The sequence below is a fragment of the Pelodiscus sinensis genome, chromosome 3 (assembly GCF_052426305.1).
Source record: "Pelodiscus sinensis isolate ZL-2025 chromosome 3, ASM5242630v1, whole genome shotgun sequence".
Classification (NCBI taxonomy): Eukaryota; Metazoa; Chordata; order Testudines; family Trionychidae; genus Pelodiscus; species Pelodiscus sinensis.
Genome location: NC_143054.1, coordinates 101,089,188 through 101,111,480, shown reverse-complemented (window position 1 = coordinate 101,111,480; position 22,293 = coordinate 101,089,188). Strand labels below are relative to the sequence as shown.

The window sequence follows — 22,293 nt, the reverse complement described above, 5'->3', positions numbered from 1 at the left end:
ACTGCAAAGAGAACTGATAAGAAATATTATGTCCCACAAACCTAATTCTCTTTGTGGTGGAGGCTGCGCAACAAAAATCCAAGCAACAATACCAGTGTACTCTGTCAGACTGTGATAACAAGAGACTCAAGGCATTTGGGCACAAAATATATACGTCTTCTACTTTACAATTTCGCATTTCAAATTACGCGGCTTCATTGAGCAAATGTGATTTTAGATATTACACCAAACTGAATGACTTTATTGCAGACATTCCTGAGTCTGAGGCAACAGTACATGGCATTGATATCCTACGGTCACACAATTTCAAGAACAGCATTACAGGCTGTCTTAGATGCCGCTGACATGGCTGCACATTCTACAGCAACATTGGTAGTAATAAGAAGGACATTGTGGTTTCACTCCATTCCATTCCATTCCCCAAGGAGATTCAAGCTACAGTAGAAGATCTGCCCTTAGACAGGCCCAGAAACTGTTTGCAGCTAACACCAACGAAACTCTCCACTCCATGAAGGATTCCAGAGTAACATTGCGATCTCTTGGGATCCACAACCAAGCACCTAGAAGAAAATATAGGTATCAGCTTTGTCTGACTCCTCAATTACCCCTCCCCCCAATATACACAACACTACAATAGATTAGACCACCAGCAGCAGAACAGAGGCAGAAACCAAAGATGTCGCCCTTCCTCTACTAATTCTCAACAGTCACAGCAGTCCAACAAGAAAATTTGATCATCAGGTTGAGGTTGGAGAGCCTCTCACCTATTCCAGTGTTGTCGACACAAGCAAATCTTTTCCATCAGTGATTTGTTGCTTTTCCTCAACAATCGGCAACGTATAAACTCTGATAGATGGGTCCTGCAGATAATTGAGAGAGGCCACCTTATCCCCTTTGTGTCCATACACCCTGTCCACCCCCCTTCCCTATCCCTCTTCAGGGACCACTTTCACGAGACTCTCCTTAAACAAGAAGTAGAGCACCTCTTACACACTGGGCCGATTGAACCAGTCCCCACACAATTTAGAGACAAGGGATTCTACTCCTACCACTGCTTGACAGAAAAGAGATCGGGGGGTTTGAGTCCCATACTGGACCTTCGAGCATTCAATAAATTCGTACAAAAACAAAAATTCAAGATGGTAACGCTTACTACCATACTACTGGCATTGGAAAAGGATGATTGATTCTCGTCCATCGACTTACAGAATGCATACTTTCACATTTGCCATCCACACTGCCCATGGGTATTTTCTTAGTTTTGTGGTAGATTCTCAACACTAGCAATACAAAGTGCTTCCTTTTAGACTCTCTACAGCCCCAAAGGTTTTCTCAAAAGTGCAGATGGTCGGTTGTCACAGCGTACCTGAGGAAACAGTGTTATCATATTTCCTTACCTAGACGACTGCCTCCTCAAGTCACACTTGCACTACGATTCCTGCCGCTCTGTCGGTCACAAGACACCTATTCTGACATCTGGGCCTTCAGGTGAATGCAGCCAAATCAACACACTATCCTACACAAAAGATACAGTTCATAGGAGCATGCCTTGATTCAACAATGGCCACTGCATCCCTACCTACAGACCGTTTTCCAAAAATAGTTACCTCGGTAAATACCTCATGATCCATTCCCCGCACAGCAGTACTTGAATACCTTCAGCTGTTGGGGCACATGGCAGCATGAAACTTCATAGTTGGCAATTCCTGTCTGCACATGAGATGCTTACAGAGCTAGCTGGAACAGGTGTAAAACCCAGTGTCCATCCGCTATCCAAATCCCTTGCTTTTCCAGGGGTAGTAAAGGAATCCTTAGGCTGGTGGCTGAGCCCAAGGAACCTGTGGTCTGGAGTCTCCTTTCACCCACTAGAACCATCCGTCTCCATGACGACAGATGCATCTCGTACAGGATGAGGTGCCCATGTGCGCCATCATACCTCCCAGGGCCTGTGGTCCAGCACTGACAAGACTCTGCACATAAACATCTTAGAACTGCGGGCAGTCAGGAATTCATGTGCCAAAGTCATCCCATTCTTCATCAACAGACATGTCAGACTCTACATAGACAACGTTGTAGCAATGTTTTACATAAATTGTCAGGGCAGAGCCCAATTTCAAGCACTCTGCACAGAGGCCATAGCACTTTGGAACTAGTTTCTGAAATACAACAGTGTTATCACTGCAGTGCATCCTCCAGGTGCCCTGAATACAATGGCAGATGCACTCAGTAGAGCCCTCCCCTTCACACACGAGTGGCAGATGAACCCGCACATATTGGTGAACATCTTCCACCGATGGGGTCATCCTACCATAGATCTGTTTGCCACGCACTCCTACAGTCAATGCCCCCTGTTCTGTTCCAGGGCAGGAGTAGGCAAGGGATCAATGGGGAATGCCTTGCTCATCACACGGACGTCCCACCTATTCTATGTGTTTCCTCAGATTCCCTTATTGAACAGGTAGTTCCCAAGATGAGGGACAGGGCCTGTCTCACACTTACAGCACTAGCATGGCCACGCCAGCCATGGTTTTCCTTCCTAGCAGTGATGTCCCACCCCCACTGATCCACTTACCTTGCATCAGGGATCTCCTCTTTCACCCGGGCTCCCAAAACACCCACCTGAACTGCCACTCACTACACCTGAAGGCATGGCTCCTGGATGGTTCTCTGACCTAGAGTTGACCTGCTCACAGCAAGTATAAACGGTCCTTCTACAAAGTAGGGCGCAGAGCATCTGTAAGACTTACTTTCAGAAATGGAAACTTCTCGATATGGTGTGCTCATCACCAGTTGTTTTCTTCAAAGTACATTCATCCTTCCATATCAACCAGACAATACATCTTCCCACCTTCTTCCCCCAAACCACACAGCAACTCTTTTGAGATGAAAATGCATTCTTGACCTGCACAGAGCTCTCTCCTTTGACCTGCAGCGACCGAGACCGTTCCGAGCATCTCCCTGACAATTTGTTTCAATAGCAAACCACTCAGTAGCAAACCACAGTAGGGGCCAGGCTGTCTCACCACAGAGACTCTCCCACTGGATCTCGGATTACATCAAGCTCTGCTATGCACAGTCACATGTGCTGCCTCCAGAGAGGCCATGGCTACCTGGATAGCTTTCCTTTTAAAGTACCCGTAAGAGACATCTGCACACCTGCCACATGTTCCTCTGATCACTTTTGCAAAGCACTATGCACTTACGCAGGGACCTGTTTCCAACTTGAAACTATCTAAGACGGTTCTTTCCACTGCTTTTTTTCCAGATCCGAAATCCCTATCTCCCTAAAGGGGAATTGCTTTGTAGTTACCTAACGTGGAGCACCCACAGGGACACCCCCCCCCCTCTCTCTTTCTCGAAGAGGAGGTTATTCCCCTCAACAGTAACTGATGTTCTTCGAGATGAGTGTCCCCGTGGATGTGCCACAACTCTCCCTTCTTCCTCTCTACTTCAGGATCCTGGCCTTCCTAAGCCATGGTTTCAGGGTAGAGAAGGAGCTGAGGAGTGGGGAAAAGGGAATCGTGCATGCGTGATGCCTGCAGCTTAACAGCGCCCGACTGCTGGTGCATGTCTGTGCAGCCCCAGGGACGCTGCTATGAAATCTCCGATCTGAAGCTCAGTGGCGGCGCACTGACATAATATGGAGCACCCATGGGGACATTCATCTCGAAGGTCAGTTACTATTGAGGTGAGTAATCTCTTCTTTAATCATGTCCCTAGACTAAAGGCTAATTTCATTACACTTAATCTTAATACATATAAACATAGGGTAGTTCTGGAATTGTCCCAGTAACAACTTTTTCTTAACATTTTAATTGTCCTATTACCCTGATTTTTTGATGTCTTGCCCATTCTGTTTACTATTGATCTCATGCTCTCTTATCCATAACTTCCATTAACCTTGATTTATTGATAATACTCCACTTATGTAAAAGAACTACTTGTATATACAAAGTTCTGTCTTGGTAATTTATTTAGGGACCCTCCTCATAGGAACAGCTTAATTGTTCTTGATGCATGAACTTGGATACAAGTTGAAGAGTTGATAGCTGAATGTTCTGTCTTTTTTTTGAATGTGTAGTGTCCACTTTTTTGCGTTATACAGCATTGAATGCTTGAAATAGAAATATGCTTGTGAGAATTTAACATAACCTCAGTATTGCATTTAATTGTACAAACGTACAGTACAACTTTCTGTTAAAAATCTTCAAAAGAACCAATTTCACAACTGCTCTCTGATCTTCTAGCGGTGTAATATTTTCTACTTGCAGTAGGAAATAGGTCTGAGTCTTGTGGTGATTCTGAATTTTTAAAGGTTTCCTGATTGTCCTGTTCTGTCCCAAGATTTTCTCAAATTTTTTTCATCAAATCGCAGCTTTGGAGATGCTTGAGACTTTTGTAACCCAAGCACTGGGTGACTCATATGCAGGGGAGGGAGACTTGCCATAGACATTTGAACATCAGTAAAATTAAGTTATTAAAGCACTGAACAGTCAACACTGCATAATCAAAGTAAGTTCACTGAGCAGAAGACATTTATGAAAAACAAGTCTGTAAGGTTCTTGGTAAGACTCCCAGCCATTGTTACGTCATTTTGTGGACTTGAGATTTAAGTGTTGAATAAGTGTGTCACTGCCTTAGCAACAGAGAAAAATTATAGATGCCAAGAAAACTGTTGCTCTCCAATGGAGTTGTTGCTAGAATTACAAATCAAAACATTAAAGGAAAAAATAGAAATAGCACAATATAAATTGCAGGAACAGCATATGACAACTTTAAATTACTGAATCAGTTTCTTGGCTTCTCCACGCAATATTTGGTTTCTTTTATCAGTTCTTTGAAGAGAAAAATATGAAGATGAATTTTAATTATTCTTGACTGAGCACATGTTCATAACCCAGATCTCTTAATATTTATAAATACTAGTGACAGTAAGCAGTCCCTTTTCTCTACAGTTAACATTTAAAGGAGTACTAGTCAGAATAGAATACTAATATTACAGTTAAGTATTAGAGAATAGCTTTGATATTTTTTCATCCTACTATGGTCTGGTTTGATTCTTTTCACAATTTTAGTATGTTTCTCTATGTAGCACATTTGTTTAATAGTTTTCCATGGACTGTATCCAACAAAAGTTTTTAACTTTTTCTCAAGTGGTTCTATTTTGAAAGGGAACTCTTTCTTCTGTTTTCAGGCGCATCTACTACTGGTGATCCCATATGGTCTGGCCATTCCCCTCCACCACATCAAGAAAACTGGGTCAGTTTTGCAGATACACCACCAACCAGTGCTCTTTTAGCCATGCATCCTGCTTCTGTCCAGGTGTGACATTTTATTGGTATACATTTGATTTGCTTCATTCAAATTAATGTTGCAATCATCTTTTTCATATTTTCACTGCAGACTCATGATGTAGGTCCAAATTTATTATGCTGTGGAGGTCAGAAATCTGTTCTGTGCTTGCTTACTTGATAGATACTTCTGTATCATTGAGTTGTTAAATGCTGTTACCTTTTTATGTAGGAAGGCTTAGCAAATTTTCAATTTTGAAAACATTTGAAGAGCCAAATTTAAAAGTAATTGAATATTTGTACATGGCTTTTTCTGCATACAATCCATGCCTTTTTGTTGCTTACATAATTGCAGTCACTTCTACATCATTTATTTTAATGTGCAGAAATATTTCCTGTAGCTTGATAGCCCAAAATATGCAAATCTGCTGACCGCTTCCTGCAACACTTAAACTTCTACAAGAAATAATTAAGCATTGAAGGCAAGTAGTCCATGTGATGCAATGGCAGTCCATGTGATTGTTTTAGATAGATAATACTGAGGAAAAATGTTTCATTGCAGGACCAGACAACAGTACGAACTGTAGCATCAGCTACAACTGCAAATGAAATTCGTAGGCAATCGAGTAGTTATGATGATCCTTGGAAAATAACTGATGAACAAAGACAGTATTATGTAAATCAGTTTAAAACCATTCAACCTGATCTAAACGGATTTATTCCAGGTGAGTTCTTTAAACACAAGATACTGTAGGAACAGCAATTTTTCATTTTCAAAGGCAGCGTGCTGGTGAACTTGGTTTTGTATATATTTAGTAAATTACAGTACGGTACAGTACATCTTCTCTGTGATAAAAACATAGTGAAGCTTTGAAGCAAATTTGTCTCTATAATCAGCTTTGTCACTCTTAAGCTTCTAATTGGCATCATTCCCTTAGACCCATTGCTAAATTGTTTGTTTTTACCATAAACTTTAAAAGCCTTAGATTCATAAGCTTGCAATAAATATTAAGCATTATTGTTTTAATATTTCAGGGTCTGCAGCTAAAGAATTTTTTACCAAATCAAAACTACCTATTCTTGAGCTTTCTCACATTTGGTAAGTGTGAAGTGTCAAAGTTTGGGATAGCTATTTCATATTAGAGCTGTCTGACAATCAGTCAGCACTTTTTTCACCTTCCTTCCTAGAAAATGTCACCTGCACAAAATGTCAGTGCTATTCTAATATTAATCCTGTTCCCATTTAAGCCAAATATTACATTTTTCACGGACTTCAGTGGGATCAGGACTGGGCCCCTACTTTCCAGGGAGCTAGAGTCCAAACAACAATGTCAGGTACTTCACACAACCAAAATGTGTTGAAATTGTATGGAATAAGATGCATTTTTGGTATGCAAGTTTCATTTAATCGCATATGCTTCTGGATAAATTTAAGTCCTTCTATGACTTAAACACAAAACTCACTTGTCATTTCATTGTAGAATGAGTGCTGCAATGTCAGACATGCTCATAGAATAACTTGCCCAACAACAGATTTGGTCTCCTTCATAGCTATTCAAATAAATTAGAATTCAAACATTTAAGTTAAATAAGATAACTATAATATGTACATGCTGAAAACCTGCTTTATAAAAATCTGTCGCTAGATTACTTGATGCAGGCAGTGCTTAAAAATGCAGGAAATAAGGATAGTAAACTGAAGACTTAGCAATGTGTTATTAAATCAGTTAATACTCAGCTGGCTTAAATTGCAGCAAGGGAAGTTTTGGTTGGACATTAGAAAAAACTTCCTAACTGTCAGGAAAGTTAGGCACGGGAATAAATTGTCTTCTAGGAAGATTGTGGAATCTCCATCATTGGCACATTAGACAAACACCTGTCAGGAATGGTCTAAATCAGTGGTCTCCAACCTTTTTACACCCAAGATCACTTTTTAAGTCTCAGAACAGGCAAAGATCTACTGCCCCGCCCCTTCCTTGAAGCCCCGCCTACATTACATGAGGAAATCTAATGTAAATGCACTGTGCAGGTGCGCAGTTCAGAGAGGGCACAAGAGCTACTCTTGGAGCCCCTGAGATCTACTGGTTGGTAACCACGGGTCTAGATAATATTTAGTCCTGCTATGAGTGCTGGGGACTCAACTAGATGGCTTCATGATGGCCCTCCCAATTGTATGATTCCATAATTTATTTTAGAACCTGTCATTAATGAGGACTCTTCTCTATTAAAGAACTCAAAATGTATAGCACTATGGGTCCTAAATACTAACATGGGAAATGGAATTACATATAATACACATCCAACAATCTTCCAGATTGGGCAACAAAAGTATATACTTTGAAAATAAAATGGTTTAGAGAGGAATTTAATTTTATTTATAGTAAGTTTTCCTTTTAGGGAGCTTTCTGATTTTGATAAAGATGGCGCTTTGACACTGGATGAGTTCTGTGCTGCTTTTCATCTGGTAGTTGCTAGGAAGAATGGCTATGACTTACCTGAAAAACTGCCTGAAAGTTTAATGCCCAAATTGATTGATTTGGAAGACACAACAGGTAAGATGTGTATTGTAAAGAACCTTTATTGTACGTCCAGGTGAAAATCCAGTTAAGGTTACTATCAAATAGTTGGTATTTGCAGAATTGCAAATAACTTTAGAAGTTTAAACTTATTTTGTGATAGCACATGAAATGGTCAACTCTCCTGAGTCATGTATTACTTGAGGGTAAAACTTTCAAAAGTGCCTGCTTGACTTGAAAGTTTTAATACTTAGTGCTTAAACGCCAAAATCACTTTTGAAAATGGGACATAAGCTCCTAAGTCATCAGTGTTGTTGAAAATTTTATTCATTGCCTGCAAGATGGCTTTGTAGTCAAAGTGCAGTAAATCTGAATACTGTGTCTGGCTCTGCCCCAGACTTCTGTGCCTTTGCATAAGCCATTTAATCTTTTTGTGCCTGTTTTCTGACCTGTAGAGTAGACTTCCTACCAGACAAGGATATAATCAGTCCTGTTCATTAATATTTGTAAACTACTTTGATTTTCTTGAATGGAAAATGTAAAGGTGTGTATATATAAAGTAAATTGTTTTGTGCTCATCTTTTGCTTCTTTGTAGTGCACTAGAAGATTTACCGGGTGTTGCTCAGGTGTGTCAGGACAGGGGGTTGGAGGTGTGGGGGGTGCAGAAGTCCAGGTTGGAGGTGAGGATGGACTAAGAGCAGGAGTCAGAGCAGGGAGTAGGGAGGGTGGGGCAGTGGGTGGAGGTGACGGCCAACTTCTCCACAGGAGTGGTGGTTATTCTGGGGTATAACTGTCCCTGCTATCTATTCGATAAGAAACAATCACATTCCATGTAGATCCCATTGTCCTGACAGCCAAACCCTGACATTGCTTTAAGTTATGCTAAGAGGAAGCTGCGTACCAAATTTGGTGATCCTATCTCTTTCATAGAACCATAGAGCTGGAAGAGACCTTAGAAGGCCATTGAGTCCAACCCTGGCAGGACCAATCACAAACTTTCCATTTGAGTAGTTCTGGTACAAATAGATGGATGGACACACACACTCTGAAATACATAGTAGATAAAGAAGGCCTGAATTTTATTTTCAAATTTTACTTCATAAATACCAAACTTGCTTTGAAATTTGAATCTTTTCTCTTTTGATCATCATCATCAACAACGATGGGCCTGTTGGTGTCCGATGCCTCTCACTATTTCCTTCCATCTTTCCCTGCCCAGTGCAGAGTGGCTTAGTTTCTGTAGACTAGTAGATTGGTGTGGAGCTATATTATCTACCCATTCTGTGTGGTGCCTGCCTCTTCTATTCAAACCATCCATTATGCCAAAGATCACAGTCTTGACTTTTTGCCCATTATTCATTCTGCAGATATGCCCGAATAGCTGTAGCTTCCGCTGTATAACCTTCTGCAGTAGGTTCTCTTGGCTGTATCTTCCTATATAATTCCTCATTGATGACCTTCTGCATCCATCATATTCTCAGGATCTTTGTATAACAACTCTTCTCAAATGCCAATATCCTTCTCTTCGAATCTTTCGTTATCATCCATGTGTCTCATCCATACAATATGCTGCTGAATACACACGTTTTCAAGACACTTAGCTTCGTTCCTAAGCTAATCACTTTGCTTTTCCGGATCTTAAGCATCGTCTTCAAACTCGCTCTTGCTTTTGCTATTCTAGTTGCTATTTCCTTCTTAGTCTAGATCAGGGGTCTCCAAACTTTTCAGCTCGAGGGCCGCATTAACTATCAAACAGCAGTTCGGGGGCCAACTACACACTTGAGGTCCAAATAAAAAACAATCAAAACATGGATGTTGTTTTTAATTATTTATTTAATATTATTTTATTCCGTTATTATTTAATAACACATTGATACACTACACATGAACACCTGTATTAGTGTGAATGGTGAAATTGTTTCCTGGATGCCAAAATAGCAGACATTTCTGGCTTTAGATTTGTTGTCCCTAACATCAACAGTGACCTGAGATTATCATCGGACAAGTTTGTTCTCAAATTGTTCTTCACGTAAATTTCCGTAATTTTTTTTCCGTAGACAAAAAGGTCTCCACGGGCCGGATGAGAGGGCCTCGCGGGCCGCATTCGGCCCGCGGACCGTAGTTTGGAGACCCCTGGTCTAGATCATACGTCATGTTGCTCCCCAAATATGTGAACTTCTCTGTGTTCTCTATTTTGATCCCATCTACACTGATCTTCCTTCCTATTTCCTTATCTCCAAATACCATTGTCTTCGTTTTATCAATATTCATAATCAGTCCGTACCACTTCCCTTCCTCATTTAGCACCTGTACCATTCTCACTAACTTCTCTTCATCTTCCTCAATAACGATCATCCACAAACCTCAAGTTGTTTATTCTTATCCTGTGCATCGATATCCCTTCTACCTCCTCCTTGATCTTGTCCATCGCTATCTCCAAGTATCTTCATCACACCCCTAGAGAGATCGGATCTCCTTGTCTTGTAGCTCTACTCATTCTAAACCAACTTCTCACCTCTCCTCATGTTCTCACCGCTGCCTCTGTATTATCATTGATACCCTTCAACAACCGTGTCAGTCTACTATCCATGGAAGACTTAAATTTTTATGCCAGTTATTGTAACACTCCCTACATTGAATACCTGTTTAATACAAAAATCACATGTTCTCTCTCAAAATGCATATTAAGGTGGGAAAATATTAGTCTCTTTTTACTGATGAGGAAACTAAAGTGTGCACAGCCTTTGGAATAGAAGAAAATAGAAACCAGGCTCCCGTCCCACACAATATGCCATCTCCATTGGATCATGATGTTTCCTACCATAAAAAGGCCACAGAAATTAAAGAATTAACTTTTTTGGTACCCTATGTAAAGATACTGAGTAACTGAAGCCTTAACAGTGATTACCTTACAGCTATTGTAACTATGACGAGAAAATGAATTAAATTCTTAGGAAGTGTTTTTAAGTATTACTTCCTTGTTACTGGTGACTTATCAGCCTAGTTTACCAGTTATTGATAGTCTTCTAGAGAGGAAAAAATTAGACATGATTTAGCAATCAAGAAAAATCTGTTGGCCCATGACAAGTCATAAAGAGGCAAAAAGGATACAAACTTAATTATTTCCTTTTATTTCACTTTGAAGGACAGTAGCAAATTACATTTTGACCACCTTTACTTTGGTATTAGTTTAACAGTCTTATAAAGCCATTAAAATCTTCTTACTGCATATTTTCAGCAGTTTACCAAAGAGAATCTGCTCTTTCTAAAGCAGTTATGTCAATTTTTGATTTTTTTAAAATGACAAATATATAGCAACATATACAATGGATGCTTAGATTAACCTCAGCTTTAACAATTAGATTTACATAGTATTTTGGGCGCGCGCACACACAAAATCAGTGGTTTTTACATTTTAAATCGGGGAGCACAACTTTTTCCTTCTTCTATGGGCATACATGGTACTGTGGCCACTGTACAGGTATATATTGTTTATTTTTAGTGGTCATTCTTTAGTGTTTTCCCCTCAATAGCTGAAATATTTAAATCTTTGTTAAATTATTTAGATATTTATGATAGCTCTAAAAGTCATTCAGACAGCCTTCTTCCCTCTGCTTCCAAGTTAAGAATTTCACTTTTGGCTTTCATTTGTGCTAAATTTCTGCCTAAGCACAATAACACTTTGAAAGTGTTTTAGTGGAAGTGGATTTTGCCCATGAAAGCACATGGGATGTATATATGTGTATATATATACCACCACCACCATGCCCCCACACACCATTTTTGTTAGTCTCTAAAGGTGCTACAGGATTACTTGTTTTTAAAGTTAGAGTAACACGGCTATCTCTCTGACACGTTAGTTTACTAATGCCCATTTTTAAAGATAAAAGCTGTATTTGAGATTCCAGTTTTAATTTGAAACTTTTGTTTACTCCTTTTCACACATGTAGCAGTTTAAGAGCATTGAATGTTTATTTGGGTTGTCTACACAGTTGTACTGTTTTAAGTGGAGCAACTACCCAAGTGTGGACTCAATATAAAGGTGCTTTTTACTGGTATAACTATTCTCAAATAGGAAGAATAACCATACCAGTGTAAAAATGAGTCATCCTATGGCCTCTTAGAGACTAACAGGTTTATTAGGGCAAAAGCTTATGCCCTAATAAACCTGTTGGTCTCTAAGGGACCACATTGTTGGTCTCTAAGGGACTCCTCATTGTTTTTGCAGATACACTGGTATGAAGTCTCAGAGGGATAGCCATGTTAGTCTGTCATCTTTATATCTGTATAATTTCATTTGCACTGAGGCTTCTTCCTGTATTACTGTTTTAGTAGTAATCAACTCTTTCTTTGAAGTTTAGACCAGGCCTTAAATCAGAAAATTTTGTAGCTAGCTGCAGCTTTATCTAAAATGTGAAAATTTCCTAGTAAAAAATACTATAATGAACTCACTCCACAAACAAGGTTTGAAGTAGCCTTCCAAATTGGGGGAAGGCTTTTCTAAAATAAAAATCACAATGGCACTTATCTCTGTTATGAAAAGTGATAGCTCTTGTGACAAGGCTGTAGGAACGTGTGTTCTAGATGAGAGGGATTCTCTGACCCAGTTCACTAGTCCTTACAGTACTTGTGAAGTCCCTGTGTTTTGCTTTGAGAATATTCTAAATGGAGCCACAAGTGCATTCATAGTAAAATGCTCAGTTAATTCTCTAAAGATTTTTTTATTAGGATTACTTTAGCAGAGATTACTAGGGGAGTTATAGCTACATCATGCAAACCCCTAGTTATAGGTGCATTAAAATCTGTTAGTCTTTGTTTATATTGATTTAGATTAAGAGTAAATTTAGTTCAGTTGACAGATCAAATTATATGGATTCAACTTTTCTACTGCATACCAGCTTAGAGACAAATAAATTGAGATTCTATAAAAGCCACACTCCATTAAAACTTGCTTCCAACAGCCTTCACAAAAATGTAAGATTTTTTTTTTCAGTTTATAGTATTTGAGCATACCTTGCCATGTGTACTTTGGGCTGGTCAAAATGAGATGCATTTTTTCTCAGATATGCTTTCTAGGCTAGGGAGAGTTTTATACTCCATACAGAGTATCAAACAAAGTGAAACCTGATTTGACTGATACCTCTAGTTGCTGCCAAAATATAAATAACAATGGACTATGAAAAGTGAAGAGCAGAACTGTTTGGGTAACATTGCTGGCTTTTCTTTCTTGTATCAAATTCAAGTTTTTCATCCTGTTTCAAGGTTCTTAATTACTTCCTTTTACCGTCTCCTTATATCCCATATTGCTGTGCTGTCTACTGTTAAATATTTTGGACAAATTCTTCCTCTAAACATCGTCTAACCACATACTGGTTAATTCAGGGGTGGTCAATTTTAATGGGAGGGAACTCCAAGATTTTTGGTAAGTTGTCAAGGGCCACACATTTATGGAGAAGGCGCCAGGTCTGAGATGGCAGGTGGGGTGCGGAAGGGAGCTTGGGATAGATGACTGGGGTGCAGGAGGTGGTGTGGGGTCTGAGAAGGAATTTGGGTGAAGGAAGGGGTAATGATCTGAAGCAGGGGCTTGGGAGTGCAGGGTCCAGGAGGGGTATGGGTGCAGGAGAGTATTCTGCTCTGAGAGTGGGTGCAGGATCTAGGAAGGAGTTGTGACCTGGAGGAGGTGGGAAGAGTGGATACATATGGTTTGGGTGATTAGCTGGGGTTGGGAGGGGCAGAGGGAGAGAGGAGGAGAGGGTAGGTGCCAGAGGCAGGCTGTAGCTAGGGTACTCTTACCTAAGTGGCTCCCATCCAGCAGCCTAGCAGGAACTTGAAAAAGAGCTCCATGCCTGTCTGCTGGGTGGGCTACTCTGTGGCTCTGCTCCAGCGCTGATTGAGTTGGGAAGAAGGAAGGAGGCTTTGCTCTGCTCCTGCCTCCAGCAACATTTCTAAGCTCCTACTGGCCAGAAACTGGCCAATAGGAGCTGAGGGATTTTGCTGGGGGCAAGGTCAGCATGTGAATTTTCCCATCCCTCCCCAGCTTGCAGAGCAATCAGCAGCTAGCTGTTTAAAACAATGTGAGCTGCTGTGTAGTGAGGGTGCTGGTGAGGTAGCCATGGGTCAGATCCCGTAGCTTGGCATGCTGGATCCACCCCAGTAGCCACCTCTTGCCCAGCCTGGTCTAATCACAAAGAATATTTTATAACAAATCATATTAAAACTGATACCTTCAACAATTTGATTAAACTATTGCCTGATCACGAAGTGTATAAACTGTGCTTCTACCTTAGACGAGATTATATAGTCTTTGGGGAAAAGAGGACTTTCCTGTATTTGGTACTGCATCAAGCATGATGAATTGCAAAAGCTAGAGGAAGAAGGTGATCAATTGTCAAGTAAAAGTAAGCTTTTCGTGAACTGCTACATTTGGAGAAAAATACGATCTACAACATCTTGATGCCACTTAGAATTTCACACATTATAGTCCTCGAATTTAAGGCCTGAAAGGATAACCAGGTCATCTAAAAGCCTCGAGGTGTGTAACAATTCTATAACATTATTCTGTATTACTCTCCTTTGATATGTTGAATACTTAAATGGGGTCATGTCAACAGGTTTTTTGTTTGTTTTGTTTTCATATACACAACAAAAGCTGGAGGATTACTGTTTGCATTACAGTAGCTCTGAGAAGCTTCAATCAGGATTAGGACCTCACTATTCTGGGGTCTGTGCAGTTTTTCAGGGGAAAGTCTTATATAATTTACAAGGTGTCAGAGTGAATTGTCTGGCACTGAATCAGAGAATTTTCCAGACCACGGGAGGTCAATATTGTCTAGCAGCATTACCAACACTTCCACTGCTTACTGGACTGTTAGAGGACATTTAGAGCTAAATAACAGTACGGAACACTCAGAGCTATGACTGGTGGCTGTAAACAAACTTGATGGGACTGCAGGAACCTTGACCACACCTATGAAAAGTGGACATCCAGCTATCTGAAATCATGCCGGATAATGGATGTTTCTGGGCCAGAGAATTCTGGAGTAGAAAGGTTCGATCTGTACTTTAATGTTTCTTAAAAATAGGTGCTGCCTCAACAAAAGTGGATGCTGGTCTCAAAAAGGAGGAAGTAAATGGTGTTTGGGACTGTTACACATACCTCTGATCCCAGTGCATGATGCATACCTCTAATCCCAACACACAGATTTGGTAAAACGGGGCTAATCAATAGGCTTATTTTTCTTTCACTTTTTGCACAAAATTATTTTTCTGTGTGCCTTGCCTGTACCTCATGCTGTTCATAAATAGCAGCCAAATACTTTACATACTTGAGCACCCCAGTGTGGAAGAGTTAATATGTAGCGTGCCATCTGTGTTGAAACTCTACATTTATATTTTGACACATGGTGACATTAGTAAGCTGGAAGGCTCCTTGTGGCCCAAGTAACCTAGTTAGGTTTACTAGGTTTATTTAAATAAAGAGATTTTTCAGCAGACCAGCATCCATCTGAAGCTCTGAAAGCTTGTGTATTCAGCATCAGAATGTACTATAATTTTATTCTAATTTTTTTCTGCTCTTGCTTTGTCACACATTTTACTCTTAAACAATCTTAGTTTCTTGCTGCTTCAGCTACTGATGGTGTGTCTACACTGCAATTAAGAGGCCTGTTCAGTTGCATTATATATATATTTGGGCTCAGGCTGGAGCCCATGCTCTAGGACCCCACATCTCCAGTATCTACAATGTAATTGAACAGCCACATGAGCCCATATCAGCTGTCATAGTCCAGCACTGGGTGAGTGTGTGTTGTAATGTAGACATACTCTCTGTTGTCCAGCTCCATTTGAAAAGAGGCTTATAATGAATGGGCAGTCTCATGCAACAGGTAGAAACTAAAGGTAGAACTAAAAGACTTCCAAATAGCTAACCTAAATCTTCCTTTCTGTAGACTAATCTGTTAAGGCTTGTGCTTCCTTCAGTGGACATGGAGGACAATTGAATTTGGTCATCTTTATAAAAGCCCATCATATATTTGAAAGCAGTTATCAGGACTGTCTCCCCACCTTCCAGTTGTCTTGTCTTCAAGATTAAACATGTCCAGTTTTTTATACTTGCACATAGGTCAGGTTTTCTAACCCTTTTATCGTTTTGATCTTTGCTGGACTGTCTAAAATTTGTCCATGCCTTTCCAAAAGTGTTGCATCCAGAATTGGACACATCACTGTGGCTGAGACCTCCCCACTTCCAAGTAGAACTGGACAATTACCTCCAGTGGTTTAAATATAACACTCCTGTTAATGCACCCTAGAATGTTAACTTTTTTCATAACTGCATCACATTTACTCATTCTCAACTTGATATTTAGTAGATATGTGAACGACTATAAGAGAGGTAGCAAAGGGTGGGGGAAAAACGGGGTGCTTCAAAGCAGCAATGCTGCATGGAGCTTGGGGTCTGCTGCTTTGAAACGCTGCGTGCAGCCCAGGGCCAGTTTGGGACTCTCCCTGGGCTCCCTGTGGCGCTGCTGCTTTGAAATGCCACGGGGAGCATGGGACCAGCAGGGGGACGGCTTGAGTCTCCTGCTGGCCCCATGCTCCTTGCAGCTCTTTCTCCTTTGAAGTGTAGCAACAGCCCTGAGGCTGTACACTTCAAAGGTGGAGGCACCCCTTATTAACTATCAATGCAAATTGCAATGATTTTTCGATCAGCCAATTAATCAAAATTTTACATCCGTAGTATTTAGACAGTGTCCGCAGTTTCAGTGTTGCATTGAATTCTAATCCTATCTTCCAAACTGTTTGCAATCTCCCTCCTCCCCCCCTCATCTCCAAACCTCCCTAAAAGCTTGGTGTCCTCCGCAGATTTTTCTAAGCATACACTTCACTCCATTGTCTGTCATTAATTCAAATGTTGAATCATGCCAGACCCAGGACTGTCAACCTCCCCACCCCAATGTACCTCTCAGTATGATAGAGAGCTATTGATAATGACTCTTTATTCTTTCAACCAGTTGTGCAAGAGCAGTATGAATAGGATTGTGCATATGTGCGCTATGAGAGACACTCAGCTTGAGAGATCTGTTACCTGGTCCAGCTATGGGGTTCCAGTCCAGGATGGCAGGGTTTCAGCAGGGCCAGCCTTTAAGGGTCACTGGTCAAAAGGCAGGGAAGCCTTCGGTGGAGTGGCATGGAGGCCAGGGGAATCCATGGGGATGGTGGAGGCCAGTAAAGTCTATGGAGGGTGAAAGGAGACTGTGGGGATGGGGGCAGAGGTGATATGTGAACAGCCAGAAGAGGCAGCAGGAGCAGAGAGAACAAGAATAAAACTGTACATTTATTTTTTTGTTGAGTCTTAAAAAAAATCCCTACATAAATAAAGCAATTATTTGGATGTATGTAAATGTGCATATTTATTTGTTTTTCCTAAAGTTAATTAAGTATTTTAGGAAAACTTGTAAGAATGGCAATCAGCAAAATTAGTAGCCACACTGAGACCATCAAAAAAAATAGTTGACAGCTTACACTGTTCACATTACTCTGGCCCAGCAATATTATAGAGGGGCAGTAGTATTGCCACAATTAAAGTTGCACAGGAATCTTCATTTTAACAAAAATGAAAGTTTTCTGTGACAATAGTTGGTGATAGAGTATCATTTTAAAATGCATATAATAGTTCACTGCTTGGTGCTTCCCATAGCAGTTTGTAGGAGAAATATAACTGATATGTTGATTAAAAGAATTCTTAAACAGAAAATAGTTCAATTCTTTATATTTTTCATTATAAATGTTACTGTTTGTCAGTATTCTGATGCTGCATTGGCCATTGTGGACCTTACCTGGTATTTTAAAATAGACTTCGCTGCTGTAGGTTTGTTCCTTGATGCTCAGCAAACCCATTGAACATGCTGACATTTAGTCATAGCTAATTGCTTTTCTTTGATCACTCAGTTATATTCAGGAAATAAGCATGCAGTAAGGCCTGATCTACACTACAAAAATAGGTCAGCGTAAGGCAGCTTACATCCACCTGACTGTGTCTACATTGGAAACTAAATGACACAACTTTTTTTTCTTCAGAGGTGTTAATGACATTCCCTAAAATGCAAGTTTTGCTGACAAGTGCTGGTGTAAATAGCACTTTGTTGGCAGGAGCAATCTCCTGCCAACAAAGCTAACACCACTCATTGGGGGGGGTGGAAGTATTTTTGTCAGCAAAAGAGCCAACAAACAGTGGCTACGTTGCCAGACTTTTACACACACACAGATGTGTTGCTACAACAGTGTAGCTAAAATCTGCATAGCACAGATAAAGTCTAAGCATCTTAATTCATTTGTCAGCTTCAGCTACCCCAGACTAACACGGCTACATTTCTATCACTAATAAATCTACCTGTGTGAAAGGCATAGTGCTTAGGTTTAATGTAGTTAGGTCAACACCGTTTCTGTATAGACACTGCATTGCTTCCATTGCTTGTTGCCACCTTTGACACCTGGTGTTCTGCCACCCTAGGGCCCTATTTAAGTCAATGCAAGCACTCCTAGAGAGGACATGCACAGGCAACAGAAGAAGCATAGTGTAGACTCACAGCTACTGCAGTAATTGAACAGTCTCTAAGTTAACCTAGTTTAATTCAACATAATTTTGTAGTGTAGATGGTTCCCTAAGATTATATTACCTATCTTTGCTTTTTACTGGACGCTTACATTCTTTCCTCTTAAATGCTAATTTTGTTGGTAGTACTTCTGAAATAAGATCTGGATGTGTGTGCAGATTTTAGTGCACTGTGAAGTATTGGCACTTGAACCAAAATATTGCTATAAGGGTAAAATTCCAGAAAGAACCATTGCAAAATTCAGATGAGGCAACTGAAGTGCACATGTTCTTAGAAAGCTTCTGAGGCAGGATATAAACTTTCAGGGTACTCTGCAGTTCAATAACCATAATATATCACCTGAAACACTTGCTTTACATGTTACCTGTAAACACTGTCATCTAAAGAAAAACTTCACTCCCTTCATATATATGTGAAGGACGTCATTAGCCCCATGAATTTGGCCACTGTAGGTCTAATTTTTACCCTAAGTAATACTTTAAATGTTGGTTTCCCAAAGAGGGAATGGTTCCAGACACGAATTGAAGTCCATTCTGATCAAATTATCAGTTTATGGCGAGTCTGAGTTTAAGGATATGTCTATACTGTTCTGGGTGCGAGCTTCTCAACCTGGATAACGGACTCTCTAGCTTCGCTTCTGCTACCACAGTAAAATAGCAGTGTAGAGTTTGCAGCTCCAACTGAGACTTGGCTTAGCCACCTGAACTGCAGCATTCACAGTACTGTTTTAACTATGTAACTAAAGCTAAAATAGCATGAGTCTGTCTGCTTCTTCTGGGAGACTCATTCTCAGCTGCAGCATAGTTCTACTCAGTTTGAAGTCCAAATGTGCACAAAAGTTGGAACTTCAAAATGTTGATGTTGCATGATTTTTAGGGGTGGGGTGTGGGAAGAGCATACAGTCCAACTACTCTGTAGTATAGTATGCTCAGAAGAAAATGGAGGGGAGAAAATGCTTCAAAAACTTGTTGGGTACGCTAATGCCATAAAGGAGATGGATTATTTAGTCGTACTTGGTGAAATTAAGGGGGAAAACAGAATAAATATAAATGTGACACTTGTTAGTGGAATAATCTCCAAAAAGTAGTGAAGGGAAGCCCAAGTGCTTGAGTTGTTTAAAAGAAGGCTAAGCCAAATGCCGAAGAACGTATTGTAGCGAACAATTCTTTGATCAAAGGTGGTTTAATAGATCTTTTCCGTGTCTGGTTTGTATTGTCTTGTCTTGATATTCAGGTTACACTTTGTATTGATGTATATTAATCTCTCAATATTGATGACTGTTGCTTTGAATCTTTCAAGTAAAGAAGTTATTTCTGTTCATATTGTAAGGTTGATATTTAGTAAGGTCTTGATTTTAGGTGAAATGCTATAACACTTTTCATTTAAAATGTTTCATAATATTGTACTGCACATTAACTAAACTAGCAACTAGATTGCCCATAAAGTTATACCACCAGGAAACCCAAATCCCTAGTGGCCAGCCTCTGCAATCACTGTGTTAACATAATATCCATAAATCCTGACTTCTGAGATTATATGAAGTTAAAGCAGCTTATGCCTCATCAAAGACTGGAAAATGGCATAATTTTTATTTTACCCAACTTATCAGAATTGCCCTTCCTGTTTGGGATATTAACAAGGGCAGCAGATGAAGCTTCCCCCACCTCTTCTTGCTGGGGGTCTGCCTCTTTCTGCCAAAGTCATGCCTGTCTTTACTGCTCTCAAGACCCACCTCCCATGGGATCAGCTGGGATGAATGAAGCGGGGCTGAGCGCAGTTGGTGCTACAGAGGGGTGCTGAGAACTCTCGGCATTGGCCAGAACTGAGTTGGAAGTCCTTCCCACATTCCACCTATGGCCTTGTCCATGGCCCCACCCAATGTAGCCCTTTTTCTTGCAGCTACACCCCCACTCTACCTCTTCCCCCTATGAACTTATCCTCTTCTTGCTCCTTTTCCCCATCCCACTGTGGCCCTGAGACTATGGTGAGGAGCGAAAGGTCCTCCGGCACCATGGTGTAAAGAGATTTCTCCAGCCAGTTTGGGGGCCCTCCAGTAATCTGCCGTTGTCTCTACCCTCCAAGTGGCATAAAGTTTGAGGTTCAGATGTGTTAAGCATTTTTAGCTGCTTGTCCTCTGTGACAACTATTTATTTCTACAAGAACCAATTGAATGAGCAGATTGGAGATGGTTTCCTGTTGGTGTCTAAAAGGCAAAAATGGAGTGCTAGGTTGCAAAGTGAAAGATAACTGGCTTTGACTACACTAGTACTTTCGTTGTCTCAAGTTCTGTCAGAAATGTGAAAAAACACACTTCTGAGCAACTGTTCCACAATCAGAAGTACCAGTGTGGACAGCACTATGTCTGTGAGAGATGCACTCTAGCCAACATAGCCACCATTTGAGTAAGGTTTAATTGTGATAGCGAGAGAGCTTTTTTCTATTGGCATAGAGCAATACACAGGAGACATTACAGTGGCACAGCTGCAGCAGTACAACTGTACTGTTATGCAGTCTGTAGTGTAGACATAGCCTATGTATTTCATGAGTTACCAGCAGCTTTTCAACAAATAGAGATTGATTAAATGTTTTATTTTGATTTATAGTGGTTCCTGTCATTTCAGAAGTTGGAGATCAGTCTGGTGAGGTAGGTTACTCTAGCTCCCCAGCAGAAGCACCTCCAAGCAAGTCTCCATCAATGCCATCGCTAAACCAAACCTGGCCAGAACTGAATCAAAGTAGTGAGGTTTGTAAATTTCCTTTCATTTGAGAGGTATTTAGTGGCCACCGTCTGTGGGTAAATCCATGTTGCATTATATACAGAATGTTACTTTATGAACATGAGACTGCAAGTGTGTGATGCTTTCTATAATTTCTCTTAAAGATCATTAGGTATTTTACATGATGATTTAACAAACTGTAGTTGAGTAAAGGTTAGACCTCCTTAAAACCAGGATATTTGGTCTGGCAACAAACTTGAACAGCAGAATAAACAATTCATATTGTTTCTTTTTTTGGGGTGGGGGAGTCATTCAGAATCATATATTACCTTTGAATCATGCTGCTAATGTTTTGTTTTTTCTAAAAGCCATTTTTATATTGTATATCTATTGTACTTAGCAGGACAACAAAACAGAATTTAAAGAACTTCTGGTTAAGCTATGTCTTATGCAACTATTTAGATTTCAATTTTTGACATGTCAGCAGTGGTAGCAATTTACTCCAAAAGACTGCATACTTCATTATCATCATATCTCTGAGTTGAAGTCATCCTTCTTCTACAGATCTCATAATATGACCTAAGATGCAGCATGTAAAACAACTAATTTGTGGAGCTATATTATACTCTATTACATTTTAAACTCTTTGGGGCAGGGAAATATATGTATTGTGCAGTGACTCACACAGTGCGGGTCCATATGCTCTGAAACTGGTGTTCCTAGGTGCTATAGCAATATAAAAAATTTATTAGGGTATAAGAGAATATTAGAATTTAAAGTGTCACTGGACTCCTTGTTGTTTTTTGCTGAAACAGAGCTACCTTTCAAGAAGAGTATTGGAAATACAGGTTATTCCAAAAGGGTTAAAAGAGGGAGCTGTAGTCTAGCCTTTAAAGAGATACTGATGCAGACGAATAGCTCACTGCAGTACAGCCACAAAGCGCTGCATGTGGCTCTTGTAGAGTAAGCTTTTCGTTGATGCTTCTTTCACTCTTCATGAACTTTGGATCAAAAAAGAAAAAGGTCTACTGGAACTTCCTTATCCTTTTGTCTTCTAGGAGTAGGGGTGATAACATAAAGAAGAAAAGTTGCCTCATTCAGGGGAAGTTGAGTTTATAATGGCATGTCGGGTGTGAAAGCAGCAGACAAACAATAAGA

The 22,293-nt window shown here is 40.3% G+C and overlaps 1 protein-coding gene across 5 annotated transcripts in view; it reads left to right on the top strand.

Moving 5' to 3' along the window:
* Nucleotides 1-22,293, top strand: part of REPS1 (RALBP1 associated Eps domain containing 1) — a 108,845-nt gene that overhangs the window by 44,684 nt on the left and 41,868 nt on the right. For 3 of the 5 annotated variants that reach the window (XM_075924296.2, XM_075924299.2, XM_075924295.2), the window contains exons 5-9: nucleotides 5,195-5,322; nucleotides 5,854-6,016; nucleotides 6,327-6,390; nucleotides 7,689-7,843; nucleotides 21,040-21,161. In XM_075924296.2, the coding sequence (XP_075780411.1) occupies nucleotides 5,195-5,322; nucleotides 5,854-6,016; nucleotides 6,327-6,390; nucleotides 7,689-7,843; nucleotides 21,040-21,161 (632 nt within the window). Of the gene's footprint in view, nucleotides 1-5,194; nucleotides 5,323-5,853; nucleotides 6,017-6,326; nucleotides 6,391-7,688; nucleotides 7,844-21,021; nucleotides 21,162-22,293 lie in introns of all 5 variants that reach the window. The other 2 variants (XM_075924300.2, XM_075924293.2) reach the window with 1 other exon arrangement.